The 22370-nt window shown below is 49.7% G+C and overlaps 4 protein-coding genes across 4 annotated transcripts in view; 2 read left to right on the forward strand and 2 right to left on the reverse strand.

Moving 5' to 3' along the window:
• The window catches only part of LOC147650263 (uncharacterized), a 241358-nt gene extending 235202 nt beyond the window's left edge, over positions 1-6156 (forward strand). Inside the window, exons 15-18 of the mRNA XM_086853494.1 lie at positions 3364-3675; positions 4188-4314; positions 4701-4875; positions 5188-6156. The gene's annotated coding sequence lies outside the window, so the exon portion shown is untranslated. The remainder of the gene's footprint in view (positions 1-3363; positions 3676-4187; positions 4315-4700; positions 4876-5187) is intronic.
• The window catches only part of LOC111942142 (uncharacterized), an 85639-nt gene extending 69102 nt beyond the window's left edge, over positions 1-16537 (reverse strand). Inside the window, exons 1-3 of the mRNA XM_086853495.1 lie at positions 16403-16537; positions 15981-16126; positions 15248-15528 (exon numbers count right to left, since the gene is read on the reverse strand). Of these exons, the coding sequence (XP_086709621.1) occupies positions 15248-15528; positions 15981-16022 (323 nt within the window). The 5' untranslated portion in view covers positions 16023-16126; positions 16403-16537. The remainder of the gene's footprint in view (positions 1-15247; positions 15529-15980; positions 16127-16402) is intronic.
• LOC147650267 (maestro heat-like repeat-containing protein family member 7) overlaps positions 1-22370 on the forward strand; it is a 285583-nt gene that overhangs the window by 203288 nt on the left and 59925 nt on the right. The window lies entirely within an intron of this gene.
• The window catches only part of LOC147650270 (maestro heat-like repeat-containing protein family member 7), a 226296-nt gene that overhangs the window by 160028 nt on the left and 43898 nt on the right, over positions 1-22370 (reverse strand). The gene's annotated exons all lie outside the window — the stretch shown is intronic.

The following is a 22370-nucleotide window of genomic DNA, read 5'->3' on the forward strand; positions in this document are numbered from 1 at the left end:
TTTCGCAAAAGACGAAGATGGTTCAGACCCCGAAAATAAAATAAAACAATTAACTCTTGAACTAAAAAGGCAGGAAATGGAAAATAAGAAAAAAAGACTCGAACAGGAGAGGTTAAACTCTCTCAGTGAACAATACGAACAACTAGAAAAACAATACGATAATTGGAAGCTACCTAGCCCTAATCAGAATCTATTCATAGATCTGATGCAGGAAATAGCTACCGAATTGAGATTGACTAACTGTTGGATATGTGGTGGCCTGAAATCAGCCGAAAGATGGCCATGGAAGGGAGAAGGATTAACCCCAGAACAATTACTTAAGTAGACAGGATTAAAATTATCCAAAACAACCCGGCGACCAGAGGGGTGGGTAATTGACAAGAGGATCATTGGAACTTTTTGTGTCAGTCGGGAAGGAAGGGAATTCACCGAGCTAGTTGGTTACACCCCGTGTGTAAAAACTCTCTCGGTAAATTCAGATAAAAAAACAAAAATTTGGCAGCCGGAATCACCCGAGGGCTATTGGAGCCAATCTCGGGAAAATAATTGCGAATGGATAGATCTAATTAGTCTATGTTGGAACAAACAGGACGGGGCAAATCCCTTCCATGCCTTTCTTGGCCTGAGGGAATATTGGGAGGACCCGGCAAAACTTAACAGAGATTAGAAGGCACCGGATGGGATTTACTGGATATGCGAGAAAAAAGCATACAGTGAATTGCCCAGAAATTGGAAAGGGTCATGCACACTCGGAATAATTCGGCCTTTCTTCTTTACACTACCTAAAGATGAAAGCAGGTCTTTAGGTGCTCCCCTCTTTGAAACCCTAGCCCGACAAAAGAGGGAATTGAAACGAGAACTACCAATAGCCGGAGGTAACCACCAGTGGAAGGGGGAGGAATGGCCCGCCGAAAGAATCATACAATATTATGGACCGGCAACATGGGCAAATGATGGCAGCTGGGGATACAGGACCCCAATCTACCTCCTTAATCGGCTCATTCGGTTACAGGCTGTGGTAGAAGTTGTTTCAAATCACACTTCAGAAGCCCTGGAACTCCTAGCAAAACAACATTCTCAGATGAGAGCTTTTGTCTACCAAAACAGACTCGCTCTCGACTATTTGCTAGCTGAGGAGGGAGGAGTGTGTGGCAGATATAACGAGTCAGAGTGTTGCATGGAGATAGATGACTTCGGAGAAACTATAAAGGGTCTAGCCGCTGAAATAAAGAAAGTAGCCCATGTACCCGTCCAGAAGTGGAATTCGATTCTCCAAGCCTCTTGGTGGGATCAAATTTTTGGGCAAGGGGCATGGTGGAAAAAGCTAGTATTCTTTATAGGATGTTCTATTGCCGGAGTCATCTTCCTACCCTGCCTGATTCCTTGTCTGATCAGACTGATACATTCTGTCGTTCAAGGAATGCAGATTGCCTCTCTCCCAATAGACCCAGAAAAGGCACAGGGAAACACTACCCTTCTTTCAAAAATCATGAAGTTAGAGGAAGAAAAAGAGAATAGAAATGCGGTTAAAGCATTGAGGGAATTTGAAAATAAACATATGTTGTCCACAGAAAATATAGAAGAATTAGACCAAGAGGAAAACGACATTATTTAACCTGATATTCCTCTGAAAAAGTATGAAAACACGAATTTTTAATGTGTTCAAATTATTAGGTGGGGGACTGTAATAAAGAATTAGGTAAATAAAAATTCGGAATAAGAAGTTTAAATAAAGTATGTATAATTATAACTAAATGTAAGTATGGAATAAGGAATTCTCCTCCCGGTCGAGATAGAATTCCTTTTCCAAAAACCACGAATTGCAAAAGAACCCCCCCCAGATAACAGGTTTCAACAGACTCATCAACTCAGAGGAAAAGACAGGACACAGGCCATCACAAGAACAAAAGAACCAGCCTAAAAGTCTACCACCAGAGAAAGGCAACGCCCGGCCGATTTCGGCCGGAGACCATCAAGCAAGACAAAAGAGACGAGCCCCAGGAAGATGGTCGTTGCCAGAATCGAACACCACACCTGCCAAACCCATACTACAGAAACTCAATCAAGAAAGACAAAGAAGAGACTACTCCTCTGAGATATCCATCGGCACCAGCCCGGATCTCTCAATCCCGCTGTGATGAAATATGTTAAAATACATACAGACTCACTTTACATTTGAGGAGACTCTGCCCGGATACTTACTGACTCAATGTTCTAGGCCAGGAAATCCATTCACCCGACAATCAGGGACATTTGGTGAATGGAAACTGGTTGGAATTCTAGCCTGGGGACATAAAATCCCTATAAAAACCCAGGCCAGAGGACCCTCAGACGTGGATTTGGGAACACCTATACCTTGCGTATAGACCCTGTCCACCCAGCGCTGCGCTGTCCATTTATTGTGGTTTTTTTCCTCACTGTTTGTTGCTTTATTAATTTATAATAAATTAATTTTTGTTAATCTTTAATTTGCCGTTGCATTTATAACATAAGGAGCACCTTTTTCCAGTTTAACTTTCCTAATTGCATTCTTCTGAACAAGGAGGAAATGATGTTGTAGCCATGTCAAAGCCAGTTAGCACTGAGGCTGCTGATTTTCCTCCATGCTGGAGTTCTGTGCCCTGGAAGCTTTAGTTCTCCATGTCCACACTGTCTCCATTGACATTGCATGGTTTGGGCAATTCCTTGCGTCCAAATCCATGTTCAGATTTCTAAATATCTGGAGCTGGCAGGAGGGATGAGAAGACCTAGGTTGCTGTTAATTGAAAGGTGTTTGGCCTTGGCCGTGTGAGAGCAGGCAGTGGGGAGAGAAGAGAGGAAAGCCAGGTGCTGATGAAGATCAGGACGTGTGCCTGCAAGGGGAGAACTCATCCTGAGTGGCAGCAGGGAATGACTGATCTGGCCATTGGTGCTGCAAGAGAGGGCAGTGGGGCTCTCGGGGGTGCTGCCATGGAGTCTACACAGGAGTGTTGGAAAACCACTCCTGTTGCCCCAAGGCCTTGGAATGAAATGCTGAGGGTGTTTGCTCCTCCTTCCTGATGGAGAGCACATCCTCATGGCACTGCCTAAATCCTGCTTAGCATTGACTTGAAATCCTGGCTGCAGTTCTGGCAGCTCGTGCCCAAAGGAACACGGGAGTGGAGCTGCCAGAGGTCGGGGACGGGCAGAAAGGAAGCTGGGATGGGCTGAGCGAGCTGGGAAAGAGGCAGCGTCAAGGGGGGCCCAGCCAAGGTCTGCAGCAGCCCGAGAGGCAGAGAGAGAGGGGGGCAGCACGTGCCTGCCCCTGCAGCAGGAGTCCAGATCTGGTATGAGAAGCAAACCAAGGGAGGCAATGAGTGAGTCTTCTTCTCCCTGTTTTGGAAGCATGAATGGGAATTGTACCACCAGCAGCTGAGAGACATGGAAAACAACATGGGTGCACCTGACATCCAAAGAGGGAAGAAGATAACCCAGGAATTGGAAGTGGAGAGGGAAGACATGCAAGAACAGTTGGACCACGGGACTGCTGCTGCCTTGAAGAAGAGAGGAAGAGAAGAAATCAAAGGGACAGAGAATGCTCAACTCCTGAGTGCTGCACTGAGGAAGAGTGAAATGGCCAAGGGGACTCTGAAGAAAAACTTTGTAATCCTGCAGAGAAAATCTCCTGACAACTGCATGGGCCAGTCTCATCTCCAGGTAGGCACAGGCACTGACCTTCAGTCCACTCCAATGTCCCTGAAGGATTCCAGTGATATTTCCCATAAAGAAGTGGGACTCTATATCCCTGTGAGTCCAGGCCTGCTTGGCCAAAGCAGCCCAAGCTGCGGCAGGCAGCCTTGTCTGTCTGCCTGGCCCCAGCCAGAGACCATTGACTGGCAGATTGTTTCCTGGCATGCCCAGAATGACTGCTACAGCTCTGGAGTTTGCTGTTCAGATCAGCTGCAGGCCAAATGCTGGGCATGGGGAGCTGCTTCTCCTGTGCTCACACAAGATCATGGCAACACGTGGGGATTTGGATTTCCTGTGGGAGGGAATGGAGCAGGTGAGCAGGGCGATGGACTAAACCCAGCAGAGTTTTGTACCAAGAGATCTGAGCAGCAGCAGCTGCACTGCTGGTGCCTCGAGGATGCTTGCCAAGATGGAGATTTCTGAGGGACAGCTCTTGTGGTGTTTGAAATAAGGCAATCATCTCCCCTCTGAATCCCCAGCAGGCTGTTGGAGCACAAGAGGAGCAGCTGTTACTTGTCTCACAGAGCAGGCTGGAACCTCAGCAACCGCTTGCATCAGTAGATGACGCCTGAATGAACCACTGAGCCCAGGAGAACTTCTGAGCACGTAAAATGGGCTTTCTGTGCCTCCACGGAGCCTCAGGCTCCTCTGGAGCACAGCACGTTTGCCCAGGCAGTGCTTTGCAGTGCCCTGCTTGTTTCCTTGCCTCTCCCTGTCCCTGCTGCAGGCACAGCCTTTTGTTTGTTCTGTCTCTTGCGGCAGCCCATGGCTTTCTCAAAGGTGCCTTCACTGCACTGTCTCCCTCCCTGGCCCCGTGTCCCTGGACACACCCTGGCCTCTCTTGCGCAGCCTCCAGCGAGAGCTTTTTGCCCCCAGTGTTGTCTGGTGCAATTCAGGCTCTCAGAGCAGAGATCTTGCATTGATGTCCAGAGGTTCTTTTGCTCCATGTTTGCTGACAGGTTTCTGTGACCTTTCTCCCATCCAATGTGCAGGTGGAACGTGAAGGAAGAAGAATCAGAACTTTTAGGAGAGTGTTCCCCCCAGAGTCCTTTACGTTCAGTGTCTCCAAGTCTGAGCAGCAAAATAGGTCAACTTCTGAAAGAAGCTCCAGCAGCTCAGGGGAGCAGCAGTAGCCCTCCTGCTGATGCACAGCCTGTGGAGCAAGGGGTCAGTGGCCCAAATGTGTCCTTTGGAAATGAGAGTTGGGTTCCTCACTGCTGTTGGAACTCGCTCTGCTAGACCTGTGGGGGCTGAGGGATGTACGTGGGAAGGGTTTGGCAGCCTTGGACTGGACTTGTTGATCATCTGAGCTCTGTTCAGGGCCAGTCTGGGAGCCTGTTCCTTTCCCCTTCCCCAAGGGCAGAGTGTTGGTGAGGGCTGCAGTTGGAGGCTGTGTCTGCCCTGACAGCCGGTACCGTGGGGCTGTGGATGCTGCTGCCAGCGTGGGCTTGTCTGAGCCGGGCCTTGTGCCTCTTTCAGGTGTCCCTGCTGCAGTCACAGCTGGCCCGAGACCGACAGCACCACCAGCAGAACTACATTGAGAGCTGTTCAAGGACCAGCCAGGAGCTGTCAGACCTTCACCAGGAGCTGTCCTGCTCCTTTGCAGCTGTGCTCAAGGAGCCCAAAGCTGCTCTTGTGGAAGCAGAGACTTGAAGCTGCATCAGTCTCTGAATCTTAACTTGGCAGGGACATCCTTGGGCCATCAGTCTCTGGAGAGACAGGCCCTGGAGAAGGCAGGTGCAGCTCTTGTGCACAGAGGATTTGTGCCCTGCTCAGAAGGCAGTTCCTGTCAACTGGGGCACAGAAATCCTCCCTAGGACACAGACAAACACTATCAAAGATGAGGGCAAAAAACACCTGCCAAAGCTCTTCCAAGCAGACCCATTTGGTTCTTGAAGGTCTGTTCCTAGTGAGGAATCTTTGATGTAAGCAGCAGGACTTCTGCCTAGAAGACCTAGTGATATATGCGCAAACAGAGAGCAGAGCAGGAAAAACATGCACTTGTGGCTGTCTCAGGATTCTTAATCCATTTTATGAGCTGACGCTGCTCTTGGCCGCCCCGGAGCTCTGGGCTGGCTCCACAGTGCCCAGGGTCCAATGGGAGCTCGCGGAGGGAGGGGTAAGGGGAGGAGGTTACAATACCAGGGACCAATGGGGATACAAAGAAGGCGGGAATACAACATAACAACCAATAGTGTTTTGAGGAAGGGATGACATACATGGAAGGAGCTGGAAGGAGAGGTGGGGTTTACAGGGATGGATGGGGAGCTGGGGCAGGGTAAAGGTGATTGACGGGGAACATTCAGAAAAACTGGGAGGGGTTTACATAACAGACAAATGGAACCAACCAAAGCAGTAAATGGGAGACAACCAGGAACATATCAAACAGACGAAATACTAACAATTTTAACAGAACTGAATAAACATACTACAACAATGAGCCTTAAACACTGCAGCTCTAGGCATTTCTGTGTAGGAATTTGAAAAGTCCCTGAAACACCATTTTTCCTCCTCAGGTGGCTGTCCTAAAGGCAAAGCTTTACTTTCCATGAATATTTATAAACACCAAGAACCTTTTTAGGATTTTTCTTACATTTCCCCTTGGTCAGTGTCCTGGGGTGACTTTATGATACTGGTATCCCAAATCGTCTGGTTTATGTTATATATTAAGTTGTGCACCTTTAAGACTGGCTTTGAGAGCAAGAGAGGGGGAAGAAGAAGCGTGCAGTGTGTTAAGGAAAAACATCACTCCCACACATCCCGCTTCTGGACTGTGGTGTCGGCAGCACAGACAGACAGCGGGACAGAGCTTCTCTCTGGCTTTTAGTTAGTTTTAGCTAGCTGAGGCAGAGGAGTTCCCTGGACCTTTGTTTTTTTTCCAATTTTTTTGGATCTGTACAAGCCTGCTCTGGACTGAACACCCAGCCAAACCCCGGGAGCTCACGCCTGTGGCCCACCGGGGCCTGGGCCTCGGCACTTTCCAGCGCCGGAGGGACTGATAAGAACCTGAGCGAGCCGAGCTACACCACATGAAAAAGACTTTTTCTTCCTAGATTTGCCATCCCATCGAACAGCAAGAGGTTTTATTATTTAATATTATTCAATTTCTGTTAAAAAAACAGCTTTTTCCACTTCTCTCCAAGGAATTTCTTTTTTTTTTCTTTTTTTCCTTTTCCTGAACCAGTTGGTAGGGAGGGGCATTTCCCTGTGGAAATCCCCATTTAGAGTTTTCCTTCCTAATTTGCCCTAAACTAGGACAGTCAGGGAAGACAGGAGAATTCCTGTGACTCAGGAACTAATCGCATCCCAGAAGAGCATGTGGGTCTTGAGAATGCTGAGCCTTAAAACTGGTGCTGCCTGGAGCAGCAACTTGGAACTCATGTTATGAGCCAGGTCCCTGCCCAGCTGCCCAGCTTGGGCTTGGACCTTGCGACGGCCAACAGCACTTTGATCGTGTGCTAGTGACCCTGCAAAGGCCAAGAACGTTTGAATATTTGGGTTAGGACCCGGCAAAGGCCAAGGGCCTTTGGACACTGGGGTTAAACCCTGCGAAGGCCAAGGGCCTTTGGACACTGCACTTTGGACATTGTTTGTGCCAAGGAGCGGATGGACACGCGACGGGTGAGTGAGAAAGCCACTGCTCTCCTTGTGCCAAGCCCTGCAGGGGCCTGGGTGGGCCTGGGCTGTGCCTCAGGGAAGGCTTCCCTCTGGGAATAGCAAGGGTTTAACAGTTGCTGTTCCAGAGCTCCAGCAGCTTTGGTGCTTGCTGTGGGGACAGGCCTGGGAGGGAATGGGGGGCACCTGGCCATCCCAGAGCACAGCCACATCTCCTCCTCCATCCTTGTCCAACGGGAGGGGCCATGGGCACAAACAAGGGTCATCGCCTTCCCCTCAGCCTAATTTACAGTTCAGCCTCAGCGCTTCCCAGAGCAAACCGGGGTTTCTCTCAGACATTTCTGAGATGATCCCCAGTGGCCTAGGGGAGGCCACGGGGATAACAGGAAGATGCTCCAAGGGCTGGAGCACCTGTGCCAAGGGCAAAGGAGGCAAGAGTTGGGGTTGTCCAGGTGGGAGAAGGTTCCAGGGTGATCTTAGAGCTCCTATCAATGCGTGAAGGAAGGGCCTGCAAGAGAGCTGGACAGTGACTTAAGGCAGGGGCCTGCAAGGACAGGACGAGGGAAAATGGCTTCCCACTGAGACAGGGCAGGGATGGATGGGCTATTTGCAGGGAATTCTGCCTTGTCAGGGTGCTGGGGCCCTGGCATAGGATGCCCAGGGAAGTCTGAGTGTGCTCTTCCCTGTGCTCTTCCAGGGAGCTCGAGGTCTTTCTCACCAGGGACAATCCTCCCGAGCCCCTGAGGTGAGTAAACTGTGCTGAGCTGGCTGGGATTTTGAAACTGAATGGACACTGGTTCTTGTGGGATCAGAAGAGGCATCTCAGTGGTCCTTTGGAATAGGAAGAGAATGCCTGACTAACAGCTGGATGTGGGCTTTCAGGCACTGACAGACGACAGTGACAGCATGGCCCATTTCGTCGTCTGCACTGACAATCCTGGCAGCATCCTCTCAACTCTGACATCCACGGATAAACAGGATCCCTTTGCATTGCTTCGGGAAGTCTCAGGGAATTGTGGGCGCTTGCAGGAACGTATTGGTCAAATGGACGAGGAAACCCAAACGGTCACAAGCCGCTATCAGCAGATGGAGGATCTGATAGAAGAAATCAGAGGGTGAACATTTCCTCCTCCTCCTCCTCCTCCTCTTGCATTCCAGATGCAATCTGCTTCCAGGTCTGGGAGTTCTGAGGTTCCTGGGTGAAGAAATCACCTGCCCTACCATGTGTGGCTCTTGAGCATCGTCCTGTCAGGGTTTTTCATGCTCTACTGTGACTCCTAAGGCTGTGTGGGAGATGCACAGCCATGTTGGAATAGAAGACTCCTTCTTCTCACCATACCGCTTCCCTGAATTCTGTTCTTTGCGTGCCTCTGCCCAGCCACTGCTTCTCACTGAAGGAAGGCAAAATCCTGCCTTCCTTTCCCTTTGCCTCTGGAGGATTTCCTAGGGAGGGAAAGAGCAAGGTCTTCCTTAGCCCACTGCCCCCTGCTCCAGCCTGGAGTGCTAGAAATGGGATCGGTGACTCTTGAGGCCTCTTTGTTCTTCTGACTGAGCCTTGTCTCTGCAGTTGCTGTGAAAACATTGAGAAGTCCAGGGAAAAGCTGCAGCAATGCATGGGAATCCCAGAGCCAGGAGCCTTGTGGCTGCGTCAAAGGAACACCGAGCAGCAGAAGGAAACGTCACCCCAGGTGGAAAAGGCCCAGCAGCAGGGCAGGATGGAGGTTGGTTTTTGAAATGAGACTGGCTTTCCCTTGAAAACTTGTCTTGGCCCTTCTTGTACAGTGGAGGCTGCACTGGAGGGAGAAGACCCCTCATTGCAGAGCGAGCTGTAAGTCAAGAGGCAGACACTGGAGGAATTGGAGCTTCAGAGGGATCTGCTGGAGCAAAGGAGGGATGATGTCACCATGGCTCTGGACACCTCATTGCTAGGCAGCACCTGTGGGAGTGGGAGTTGTGCCAGCCAGATCAGCCCAGATGCTGTTTCTGGCAGAAGAAGACAGGGACACTGCTGTGGACAGCTGCCTCAAAATGGCACACACCATCATTGAGGAAGGGCTCAAGGTGTACCTTGTCCTGTTTCCAGGTTTCCCAGGAGCAAGAGTCATCGAGCAGGGCCCTGGAGCAGCTGTGCCAGCAATCCTCTGGCCAAGGGCAACCACTGGCCCAGGTTCACAGAGAGAAGGAGCTGCTGGGCCAGGAGAAGGCTGCCTTTAAGGGACGACTGGCAGCTATGGAGCAGCAGAGGCAAGAGCTTTCCAAGCAGCTGGCAGAGACCAGGTAAAGGCAGGGAGCAGAGCCTTTCAGATGTTTTTACATTCCACAGACATAAAATGGAAGTGTCTCAAAAGAAAAAAAAGTCACAATATGAAGGTTATTTTTCTGACATCTAAAGCCAACAAAGCTCTCGTCAGCCTTGGGCTCCTGTTTGTGCTGCCAAGCACATTCCGTGGGAAGTCAAAAGCAAGCCACCCAGCCCTGAATTGAGTAGTAGTTAAAGCATGCAGAGGTTGAGTGAAACCTCAAGTTTCTCTTAGGTTTGGTTCCTTATGCTGGGCATTGAACATCCCTCGTTTGTTACCAAGTAGCTTGACATGATCTTGATCTTCAGAACTGAAGCTCCATCTTGAGCATTCCAGGCCCTTACCTGGGGATGTTGGGAGTAGTGCGCTGCGATTCTGGGTGAAGCCAGAGGCTCCTGCTGAAAGTCTTGAGGCTTTCTGCTTCCAAGCCTACTCTTGAGAAGTGTGGGCCAGGTGCTAGGGCTGGTTAGAAAGCAGCAGGGAAAGCCCTTTGGAATCCTCAACGACCTCTGGGGATTCTTTCTAATTCTTGATGGGCATCCACCTGCCAAGCCAATCAAAGTCCCTTTGCATGGTCCCTCTCACTCTGTAAAGAAGGACAAGCCAATTGGGCTACTGCCTGTTTAGCCAACAATACTAAAATAAAGGTGGCAAGCCTACTCCTTGACCTTGCAAGAGTTTAAACAGCAGTCTCTGCATTTAGGGTGTTGGTATTTCTTACAAGTGCTACCACGACCTTGAGATTTTTCTGCATCATGCCAAGTAGTTCTGAAGTCTCTTAAATACACGGTGTCTGGAAAATGATGTACCTTTATGTCCATTTTCAAGAGTATTAAAATGTCAGGAGTTGAGCAGGACAAGAGACTGTCCTGTCCCCCTGCAGAGCAGCTTGCAAGTGCTGATGACAGAAGGGCTGTGAGCAGAGGCTGAGACTTTGCTCATCAGCCCATCCTGTCCGGGCACAGCTCCCCAGTGTCATAGATCAGGAACAGCAAGTGAAGCTTTGGCTGTTGAGGTCAAGTTGGGCTGGGCTGTGTGTGCTGTGCCAGGCCATAAGGAAGGCCAGGGCACTCCCTCAGAGGGCCCTGCTTTGCTATGGAAATGGCACAAAAGTGCCTTCTCTGGAAGAGTTTCCATGTGATCCATTTTCCCTACTGATGTGTGGGGATCTTGAGACTCGTTGTCCTGGAATAACCAGCTGTGGGTGTCAGGAGCAAGCAGCTCATGTCTCTCTGTATTTGCAACTTGTAGGTCAGCAAAAGACATCCTGGAATCCAGCCTGTCTGCTGCTCAGCAGCAGATATCTCAGCTGGAGATGAGCAGGAACCATGTGGAGGCTCAAGTGCTCAGAGTCACGCAGGCCAAGGCAGTGGTAGAAGGTGAGGACCTCGTGTGCTTTGTTTGTGGTGCCGCCCCTGCCGAGAAAAGCTAAGCACCCTGTAAAGCCACCTCTGTCCACAGGGCTTCTGAGGAGTGGTGGGGCTGGAGGTCCTGAAAGGGCCTGAGGTCAGTAAAGTCAGCAAAGACTCTGACTCCTGCTGTTGGTGATGTTTGCAGGACAAGTGAAATTCCTGCAACAAGAGCTGGAAGCAGAGGGAGCTCTCAGGAGAAAGGAACTGGAAGAGACAGCTCAGCAGCTCATGCAGGCAGAAAAGCAGAGTCAAGAAATGCTCAGGCTTCCAGGAACCACAAAGCAAAGGGAAATAAACAAGCTCCTGCAAGACCTGGTAGGGGACAATATGCTTCTGAATTCAGGCTGGTGCTGGGACAGTAAATGCAGACATGGCTCCAGTGAGGGCGTAAGAGGAGTTCCAGAGCAGGTTGGGCAGTGCCCACCCAAAGTGTGACAGCCCAGGGCAGGATCATCCCTGAATCCCTCCTGCCACGGAGCAGATGCCAACATGGAGCAGATGCCAACATGGAGCAGATGCCATCAGTGCCGCTGGCTGCAGGAGCGGGAACTCGGGTCCTTTCTTGCTGTGCTTCCATGATTGACACAGGGATTAGGTTTGGGCTGGAAGCCAATGGAACAGGCCCCTGGTCCTTCAGTGCTTGTGGCTGGGGCATCAGGGAGGGGAAGGTGACACCTCCTTTTGTGAGTGCTTGGGCTCAATGCTTGTGAAGGTTTTTCCCAACAGAAATGATTCCATGAGGCTGTGATTCTTGCAGCTGCTGAGCCTCCTCTTAAATTCCCAGGCAGGACATGGTTTATGGAGTGCAGAAAGCCAGTGCTGTTGTCTTTTCAGGCTGGGGTTTGTGGGATGGATGAAGCTTCACATTTTTCAGCAGGGAGCTTCCCTGCAACTTCATCTTGAAAATTTTTCTCCCCTCTTCAAAAAACCTTTTTTGAAAAAAGACACCATGCAGAGTTACAAGAGATGGCTCCCACTCTCCTTGCACTGCCATGACGAGAACCAGCGTGTGGTTGATGTGAGGACTCAGCAGCTGCCGTGGCTCCCTGGCAGGGCGCTCGGCTGCCTCCTGCTCTGCTGCCTTGCAGGCTGCAGCTCCCTCCCGGTCTTGGCCCAGGGACGTGGGTCCTGTGCCCTGGGCTGTGGTGCCATCTCTGGGTCTCTGCTGCTCTCCAGGCCTCCCGGGAAACGCTGCTCTGTTCCGCCCGACTGCTGAAGAGGCAGGATCTCCAGCAGATGCTGCAGGTGGATCAGACCTGGAGGTTCTGCGAGGGCCTGGTAAGGGCGGGCTGGAAGCCCCAGCCCCAGGCTGGAGAAGCTCAGTGTGTGCGGCTGGCAGCTGTGCCCTGCGCAGTGCCGCACCCAGGGCCGCCAGCCTGTGCCCCACACGCTGCTCCCTTCCCTGGGCCCCGCGGGCTCTACTCCAGCCCCCTGTGGCCCCGAGCCGTGTGCCCATGGAGCCCCGGCACCGCTGGTCTGTCGGGCAGGCCAGCACCGCGGCTCCCCGAGCAGCAGCCGGCCCTCTGCCCCCTCCAGAGCCCGGCGCCAGCGGCTGCTGCCCGGTGCCTCAGGGCTGGGCGGGCACGGGAGGCCGGGGCTGGCCGCAGGCAGCAGTGCCCGGCCGAGGGGCAGAGCCCGCACCAACCCTTCCCTCCCGCCGCCCTCTGCAGCTGGCACAGGACAGGAGCCGAGCGGCTGAGCACCTGCACCGGGCCCTGCTGTACCTGGACAGCCCACAGGAGTCCCTGCGAGCGGCGGCCATCAGGTTCATTGGTGAGCCACGAACCGGGCTGGGCTCCCTCCCTGCCCCGCCGCAGCTCGGCCCCAGCCCCGGCTGCTGCCCCGGCCCTGGAGCCCCGGCTGCCCTCGGGGCTGCTGCTGCCGGCCTCTGGCAGCCGGGCCCTTGGGCTGAGTCAGGATGCGGCAAGGGCCGGGGCTGAGCCCTGCCGGGGCAGGAGGCCGTGTGGCCCCAGGGCTGGCAGCGCCGCTGGCAGGGAGCTGTGCTGCTGGGACCCTGACAGGCTCTGTGTTCCCAGGGATGGCCGGGTGGCACCTCCGGGGGAACAAACGAGAGCTCCAGAGCATCTGTCAGGGTGAGTGAGGGCAGCGGGCTGCCAGCCCCGGCTGCCAAGGGGAGCTGCAATCCCTGCCCCGGCTGCCGAGGGCTCTGCTCCCTGTGCGGACCAGGCCTGGTGTGGCCAGGGCACACACAGAGATTTCAGGGGCACGAGTGCCAATAGTGTCCAGTGGCTTTGGGCTGATCCCTTTGGTCCCTGCTCCCTCCTGGCCATGGCCAGAGCCACCTGCGTTGGCCCTTGCACGGGGCTCTCCTCGGGTCCCTGCAGATCCAGATCTGACCATGGAGATCTGTTCCTCTCTCTTGCAGCCCTTGATGACAAGGCACAGGACATCAGCCCTGCCATCAGAAGGCTGGCTCTGGAAACAGCCTTTGTCCTCCGGGCAGCTCCAGGCTCCATCTTGCAGAAGTGGCAAGATGGATTCTGCAGGGCACGCAAGAACCGCCCTTGTCTGTGGGCCCGTGGCTGGCTGTGCTGCTGGAGCTCTGAGGAGAGCTGAATTGAAAGGCTCTCTGTCTGCCGGGGCCATCTGAGCCGGGCAGGATTTTTCTTTAAGATGGTTTCTTTTTCCTTTTTCTTAGTTCTTCTTTAATATAGAAATATAGAAATATAGAAATACATAGAATATAGATATAGAATTATATATAGAAATATAGAATGTGTTCTCATACCCAGTGTCTCAGGTGCTTTCTCTGGTGCCCAGTGTGCGCAGGGCATAGGGGGAGAGGGGAAAAGGGTGCTTGTGCTCAGCAAGCTGCCCAGGAGTGCAGTGGGGAAGGGAAAATGGCCAGAAGGCCCTCGGCCTTTGGTGCTTCTGCTGAAGCCTTAATGCTGCCCACAGAGGAGCTGGGCAGGGGCTGGAGCTGTGGGGATCGCTGTGATTGTGGTGCCTGGAGATGGGCACGAGGCTTCTCCCAGGCAGGAAGCGCCGTCTGTGTCCTGCAGCCTGTGGGTTGCTGGCGGGATTGCTGAGGGCTCTGAGGCTCTCTCAATCCGGTTCCTCTGGAGCTCCATCGGGGCTGCGCCGCTGCCGGGCAGGTTGGCCGGGCTGGGGGAGACCAGAGGGGCTGGGGTGGAGGGAGGCCCAGAAGGAATGCGGTGCTGCAGAGGCCTTGATGGGACAAGGCAGTGGGAAGGCACAAGGGGCAGGTGTGAGGGAGGAGGTGGCAGGAGGTTCCAAGGGTACAGGAGGCCTCTGAGGGGCCGGGGTGGTGGAAGCACTGAGGTTTGGTCAACATGGAAGAGACATTTCCTTCCCCCATCTTGTATGTCCAGGTGGGAGGAGCAGCATCCTACAGCCAGGGGATGTCTGGCAAGTTCCCTGAGATTTACCAGCACCCATCCTACTTTCAGCTGGAGGAACAAAGGCCCAAGGCAGAAGTGGCAACAGAGGCTTGGAGCTCAAGCTGATGAAAGATGCAGAAACCTCCAGGCAAGCAAGAGTGCTCTGCCTTTCCTTTGTCTTCTTCTTGGAAGAAGAATCCTGTGGCAGTGAAGACTGGCTTGACTTGATCAGCTGGAGGAGCCCCCCTAACCTTGCTCTGGTTTCTTGCATTCTTTGCACAGTCAGTAACACCTCTGAGTGTGGAGGGTGGCAGGGACCCTGCTTGAGCCCCTCCAGGCACCAGGGGGGCATTTTATCAGGAACAATGCACCAGAGACATTCTTGTTTTTTGGGTGCCTCCCAGGGCAATCTGGGCTTGATCAGCACTCAGGGCCTTAAGAAGGTTCTGCCCAGCAAAGGCATCAGATGCCAGGCTGATCAGATCCCAAAGGCTTCAAGTTACAGCAGCCAAGGTGGAGCTGATGGATGTATCCAGCTCCTTACACTGCAGCTCCAGCACTGTTAACACACCCACCTAACCTAACCTAACCTAACCTAACCTAACCTAACCTAACAGCACAACACTCCCTAGAGGGAAAGAGCTACCCCAAAAGCCTGTCTTCAGAAAAACTCCAACTGAAGGCTTAAAATATTAGAGAATGAACACAACATACAGATAATGAGATGTGTCTTCATGGAGAGTTCAGAATCTGCCACTTAGGAAATGCTGCCAGAGCCCCAGGTAGGTGCAAAGATGGCAAAGAGGGAATGCATTCACCACATTGCAGAGTCCCACAGGCTTTCATTTACCTGTCTCTTTCCCTCTCTAGGACATTCACGGAAGCCTGCAATTCAAAATTTTCCAGTGCCACTTCTTTGCATTCACTCCATTCCCTCTCCAGTTTCTGCAGCTTCACTTGGAGCTCCTTCTTCTGATGTTCTGCCTCCTCCAGCCTCTTCTGGATGTGTTCAGCCTCCAATTGCTTCTGCCTTGACTGTGCCTGGGCCTCGCTCACATCTTGCTGGGCTCTCTGGACTCTGCTTTCCAGGAACTCTCGGGAGGCTGCCAGCTGAGATGTCAACTCTTCCACCTCCAGTCAAACAGAACAAAGCAGTCAGAGGCGACAGCCACAGCCTGCCACTGTCAGCCACAGCAGAGGCCATGAGGAAAGGGAAAGGACAACTTCCCATTTCTCCCTGTCCTGAAAGCACCAGATTCCCAATGGATATGGACAACTTGGTTAAGTCTCTAAGTGGCCCACCTGAAAAAGCACCTCCCAAACCAAGGCTAGCAAGTAGAGGCCAGCAGGAGTCCATGCTGATGGTTGCTGGCCAACAGCCCAGAGGACTGGCCCAGCTGTCCAGGGGGCAGCAGCTGAGATTCAGCAGAGCACTGAGTGTCCTTCAGAGCAGCTGCCATGGAGCCCCCACAGCATGAGGCAGCCCCAGGGATCACTCCATCAGCTGCTGCTCTGCCATGGAAAAGCAAGAAGGCCACAGAGTCTTCCCTGGCTGACTGCAGTGCCACTGCTGTTTCACTCACCTGCTTTTGTAGAGCGTCCCTCTGCTCAAGGAGGACATTCATCTCCTCTCTCTGATGCCCTGAAGTTCTTCCTTGTGCCTCCTCTTCACTGCCAGCATTTCATTGTGAGCTTCCTGCAGCTCAGCTTGCAGCTTTGCCTTGATGGTCTGGCAACAAAATGCAGAGCGACTTCCTGGGACCTGCCCTCAGGCTCAGATTTTTGCACTTGCTGTCTCCAAATCCCATTCCTTCAGCCACTTCTTGTGGCTTCTCAACCCAGCTCTGCTTGTACTGCAAGCCCTCCTTCCTGGGCCTGAGCTCTGGAGCTTACCAGGCTCTGTGCTCCCACAGCCTGAGGCAGCCCTTGCCTCCTCACTCCCAGGAGCTGCCTTTTGTGCCCTTGTCCCTGCCCTGCACTCCATTCCCTGCCTACTCAGACTTACCTGTCCCTTCTCTTGCTGCTCTTTCACCGCCTGCCTGAGCTGCTGGACCTGCTGGCACGCTTGGCTGAGCTGTCCCCGAGTTTGGAGCAGTGTCTCTGTTAAAGCCCTCTTCTCATTCTTCTCTTCCTGCAGCACCTGCACAGAAGCAAAGAGCAGAGGGTTTCACACTTGCCTGCAACATCTGTGTGGCAAGAGGCAAGGACGGATGGGCTCACGTGCCCTCAGAGCACTTGGCTGCTGCTCCCCTGGGCCACTGTCTGCCCCGGGGAGCCACAGCTGCCCACTAAATGACTTAAAACACAGCCCAGAAGACATCTCTGGGTTCCTCTTCAGAAATACTCCACATGAATCGTTAAATAGATTTTTCTCATCCTTGTCAGCATTTCTGACACCCTCCCTGTGCCCACAAAAGTCCTATGTTGTGGTTTTAATCCAATTACTAAGAAAATTACTTATTTCTTGCTGTGAGATATGGATTAGAACAAGAGCAAAACAGGCATAAAACTTAAAAGGAAAAAAAAAAACGTTTATTGACAAACTACAATAATAAGAACACCAGAATAAACTTCCAGAAAAACCTTTTCATCCCCTATCTACAAACTATTCCTTTGTTCACATGACAACAGAGACAAAAACTTTGGAACTTTGATGGTTAAAACAGTCCCATTTCTTGCTACAGTCTTTTCACCAGTCGTAGTAGAGAAACAGAAGTTTCTTCCTGTTAATTTATGGAGTTTCTCACAAGAAAACTATTTTTGTTATAGTTTTCCATTGCCCTAATGTTAGCTGCCCAGAGCTGCTATTATTAGAGCTCACTCCTCCCATTTTCACATCACTCTGAAGTGTGTATGGGCCATGAGTCTAGGGATAGCATTTTTAAGGATAAGTTATTCAAAGGCAAAAAAGTCTTCTTCATCTGTTTCTGTGAGCTTCACTAGAAAACAGTTTTCTCATTGCTTCTCAAGGCTTCAAATCTCCCAGCACTTCACTATACCATAATTACTCTACTTTTTACTCCAATTTACACTTTGAACCCTATTATTCCTCCCTAGATACTGTATCATGAATTAAAGGAGTTCTTTTCAGGACTTCATTGTCCATCTCCATAGTTTTAACAGAAAGATATTTCAGCTTAATGAAAGCATCTTCTTAATTCTCTACCTCTTCTGAAGCTTCTTTTCTTTCCTGTCACTGGTAGTTTATAAAGTCTCTTTTCATGTTGATCACTCTCTTTTTCTCTCTCTGGATAAAAAGATTAATCCGCAAGTCTCATCTGGGTAATGAAAGAGTTAAAATCTTGCCCAGGCTTTTGTAGATGGTTCGATGATCTCTGCCGAACAGGAGCTGGAGCCGTCTGCGATGGGAAGTTCTTCATAGCTGCTCTGGAGAGTGTGGTCGCTGTCTCTGCTTGCTGCAGGTCCAAAGCCTCTCTCCTTCTTCACTCAGCAGTTTCTAGTGAATTTAGTTACAGCAAAACCTGCAGCCGAGCCAGAGATCGGCCTGGCCCGGCCCGGGCCCGAGGAAAACCTTCCCCAGGCCCCCCCATCTCCCGGGCAGGAGACGCGGCAGGCCCGGCCCCGGCCCCGCCCGGCCGCATGGCCTGGGCAGGGAACGGGAGGCCTGGAGCTCCGCCACCCTTCCAGCCAGGAAACAAAGAGAACCCAGAGAGCTCTGCTTTTACACTTTAAGGTAGGGTTCACAAGTTGATCCCACTTTTCAATGGCCTAAACTGCTGTCAGTTCTCAGCAATGACCGATAATTGGTCAGGAGAAAAGACTCCAGGCAGTTCCCAGCAACTCCAACTCCCTTAAAGGTAAAGTAACTCCATGACACCCAGCTTGAGGAAATGAATGCAGAAGGAGGTGCAGAGTTGTTCAGAGAAGGTTTGGTGAAGATAAAACTAAGATAAAAAAGAGATTTGCTGCTTCTTTCTACCAAACTTCCAGTGTTTGGTGTGTTTGCAAAGCCCCTGCTTTGGTCAAGTGGCACATGACCATTTTCTCTCTCTCAAGATGGGTGCACAGGGGAAAGAGGTGCCTGTGTGGAAAATCTTGACATTTCCTGCAAAACAGTGAATTGCCTGGGTGTAAAAATAAACATCATAAACATAAACATAATATTATAATAGTTAATAATAATAATAATAATAATAATAATAATAATAATAATAATAGTAATGGCAGGGTGGAGGCAAGGGCTCCCTGCTTCTGCAGCAATGGGAGCACAAGCTTCTTGAACTGTAGAACTGGTGAGGACTCTGAAAAGCCTCTCCAGACCCCTGCAGCCAAAACATCTTTGAGACAGCAAGACAATAAAATTCCCTTTGAAAAGATCAAAGGGCAAAACTCCACTTAAAAATACTCAAAGTATTTTAGGGCATTTTTCTTTTAAATCTTTTTTCTTGCTCAAAACCATTCACTGAACCTCACCCTGAGCTGTTTCACGCCCTAGAAACATGGTTTTAGGGCAAACTCCCTGCAAATGACAATGTTTCACCCAGCTCTTGTTTTATAGCCAACGAGCATCAAATTTACAGATGCAGGAGGCACAAAGGTGCCTTATCCTGGTGCCAGGAGCTTGGAGCAAGAGGCCTGGGCTGTGCAGTCCCTGCTGTGAACAGCCCTGAAATGAGTGCAGGTTTCTATGACAGCCCCCAAATGGCAGATCTGGGCCTGTCATGCACAATCCCGTTTTCTGAACCTCCACCCCTGAATCTCATCACTCAGGTTTTGTTATCCGCATCCTATCCTGACACTGAAGATCTCAAGGAGATAAGGGCTCAGATGCTGCTGGTATTGGACACCAGCACCAGCTGCTCCCCGTCCTCATTCACTCTACATTAAAGACCAGAAAGATCTCATGAAGTCAGAAGAAAGAAAAAACCATGGATATGTCATCTGGGATTCCTGCTGTTTGCTGGTAATTAAGTTTGTCACAATCTTGACAGAGCTGGGAACGATGGAGGGAATCAGAAAGAAAAGGCAGAGGGAGGGAAAATATAATAAGAGTCACTCTGGAGCTTTTTCCTTCTGATTCTCTTGCCAAAGAAAATGATTAAAGAAAATAACGTTATCTCCATGGTGGTTGCTCTCCAGTTCCACTAGAGACAGGAATTCAGCCTAACAATTTGTCAATTTTCTCTCAAGCTCAGGTGTTGCTATATTTTATATATTAGTAAAGGCCTGTATGCACAAACCAGCCTTTGAAATAAGTCGTGATATTAAGGGCTGAAATCCTTGAAACTTGCCTGCAGAAGAGAGAGTAAAGCAAAACAATATCCTTGTGTACAAGGATAAGAATGTAAACCTGTGTGTGTTAGCCAGTAGTAACTTGCTCTGCCCACAGACCCTGTAGAACCCTATAAAAGGTGTGTTAATAATAGAAATAAACGGCATTCACAATTACTTCTGTGAAGACTGGTGAACAGCTCAGGGGTCTTTCAACATCTGGCGCCCGAACAGGGACACCCCTGCGGGCAGAGGGGCTTTGGAGTCAGCGGAGTGGATCTGGGCATTAGACGTCGCGGGCTTGGATCGGCACCGGATAGGCAGCCTGAGCGCGGTGAAACGCTGAGCGGTAGGACGTGGAAAGTCAGGCTGCTGGGGGGGGCCCAGGAAGGCAAGGGCGTGGTAGAAGGGTCGCAACCTTCCCCCTTGCGGGTGGCCGTCAGCATGGAGGCAGAGTTTGCGGCGGCAGATAAACTGCTTCTCTGCATCCTCGTTAAACGAGGCGAAGCAGCCCAGGAAAAGGACCTGGATATGCTCATTATATGGGCTAATTGTCATGGGCATTTGCAGTGCTCACACTGCTTTTTGCGGTGCAAGAACGGACTGGTATGTCGGCTCTGATATGGGAAATGGCAATTACAGAAAAGAGCAAGGACACTGTGTCTCTCGGTTGAACTTGGCAGATTGCAATTAATACCTTAAAAGACAGAAAAGTGAGATATGCTGAGGCTGTGAGCCCTGTAATTCTACCTGCGTCACAGCGGCAGATGCCTTTACCTCCCACTGCTGGACAAGCACTCCTATCTATGCTGCCCATGGAGAGAGGGAGGGAGAGTCAGAGAGAAGAAAATAAAGAAAAAAAAAAAAAAAGTTCCACAGCGAACGCTGAAACAACGAACAGAATCTGTTCAGTTATGGCAGGATGTGATACATCCAGAAATATTTGCTTCATTTTTGGAGTCACTTTTAGCATTACAATCTTATTAAAGTTCCATCTTTACCACCCTGGAAGAAAAGAAGCCAAATTTAGATTGGTTTCTACCCGAAGCAGGGGGACATGGGGGAGCACAGAGGTGGGCTCTGTGAGAACAAAGGCACCCTGGGGGCAGAAGCAGCGCAAGAAAAGTTCCAAGGCCACGCTGATAAGCTGCAATGATCGCTGTTGTTAGCACCTGGCCTGAGAGACTTTTCGTGTAACATCGCCTGCTTTTGTAAAATCGTGCCCTTTTTTCCTCTGTCAGAGAACAACATGAGAGATTGAGAGAAAAAACTGCATTTGTTAAAGTTAACTTTGTGAGGTTTTTCTTTCCCTTTCTCTCCGTTTTCCTCGCTGCGAGAGTATGTAGAGAATGTGAAGGAAGATAAGAGCAGAGCTGCAGCAGCAGCAGGGTGGGCAGCTCACCCCCCTGCTCCCTCTCTAAGAAGAAGCACCCAGATAATACCCAGTTTGTTAAAAAGTCATAATTTATTGGGTTTTCAAAATGTTTTTATATGCCATTGTAGAGTTAATTTTGTGTTTTAAGTAATTATGAGTTTATGTAATTGGAGTTTTTAAGATTTTACTAGAGAAGTTATTGTGATTCTTTGAACGTTTAAAAAAAAAAATAAAAAGAAAGAAAAAAAAGAAAAAAAAAGAAGAAAAAATAGAAAAAAAAAAAAAAAAAGAGTGAGAAAAAGTGTTTAAACATGGTGTGATTTACAGCTTCTAGGAAAACCTTCCAATTAATGATATCTACAGAAGAGATTTGTGGTTTAAAAAATAATTAGTTAAGAGAACTTTACTGTACAAGACAAAGTTAAGTTAAAGTATATATTATCTATTTGTTTGTTTTTTCCACAATTTTAATAAGGTAATTTTAATGTGAGTCCTTTTGTTATATAAAGCACATATAACTGCATATACACCAATTTGGATTTTGGGTTTTAGTTTAAGAATTGGACTTGATGTTTCTGAAAAAATGTAAATGTAGTACTTTTGAAAAGTGCTACAAAGCTGGATGGCAACTCACCAAATCCTGTGTTGTTGTGGTTTTTCTCTAGAAAAACTGCACTTTCAAATCCTAACCAATTTAAGCATATACTAAGCAAATTCCTGTTATGAATAAGTATTTTTAGTAACATTTGCAGTTATTGTGAGTTATTCTCAGAGCTAGATGACATAGAATTGTGATGTATTTGTTACATTCTTATAATCTTTATAGTGAATTCATGTTACTGTTATATTGTGTTTAAAAAGTATATATCAAACTTTTAGTTGCCTTTTTGTACTAACAGAATAATATTAAGTTATGATTTTATTTAATATAGATTAAGTGTTAATAGAATTAAGGATAGTTAAGTTTTATAATGTTTAGGCTTGAATGTTTTTAAGTTAAGTTTTCTAACTTAGATATTCTTTTAAGGTTAAGTTTGTTATTTCCTTTTATCATATATAATTATTGTTAGGTTTAAATATTGTTTAATTTAAATTGTTTTATGTTTTATTGGAGACACTTGTTTAAACTGAAAAGTATAGTTATTTTCCTAGAGATATGAAGACAGCCACAACTGAAACAGCAGTGATGGAACACTGGTGAACACCTGCTTGTGGATAGAAGGGAATGCAGTCTGTGACACCCTTGACTTCATCGGGAGTTCTATTGGTTGTTGCAATCTCTGCAGTTTTGTTTGTTATAGCTTTCTTATTTTTCAGTGTTTCCAGAATTTTAAGAAGATGTACCATTGCTGAGGATCAGCTGCCA

Source organism: Cyanistes caeruleus, chromosome 16, assembly GCF_971803275.1.
Source record: "Cyanistes caeruleus chromosome 16, bCyaCae1.hap1.1, whole genome shotgun sequence".
Classification (NCBI taxonomy): Eukaryota; Metazoa; Chordata; class Aves; order Passeriformes; family Paridae; genus Cyanistes; species Cyanistes caeruleus.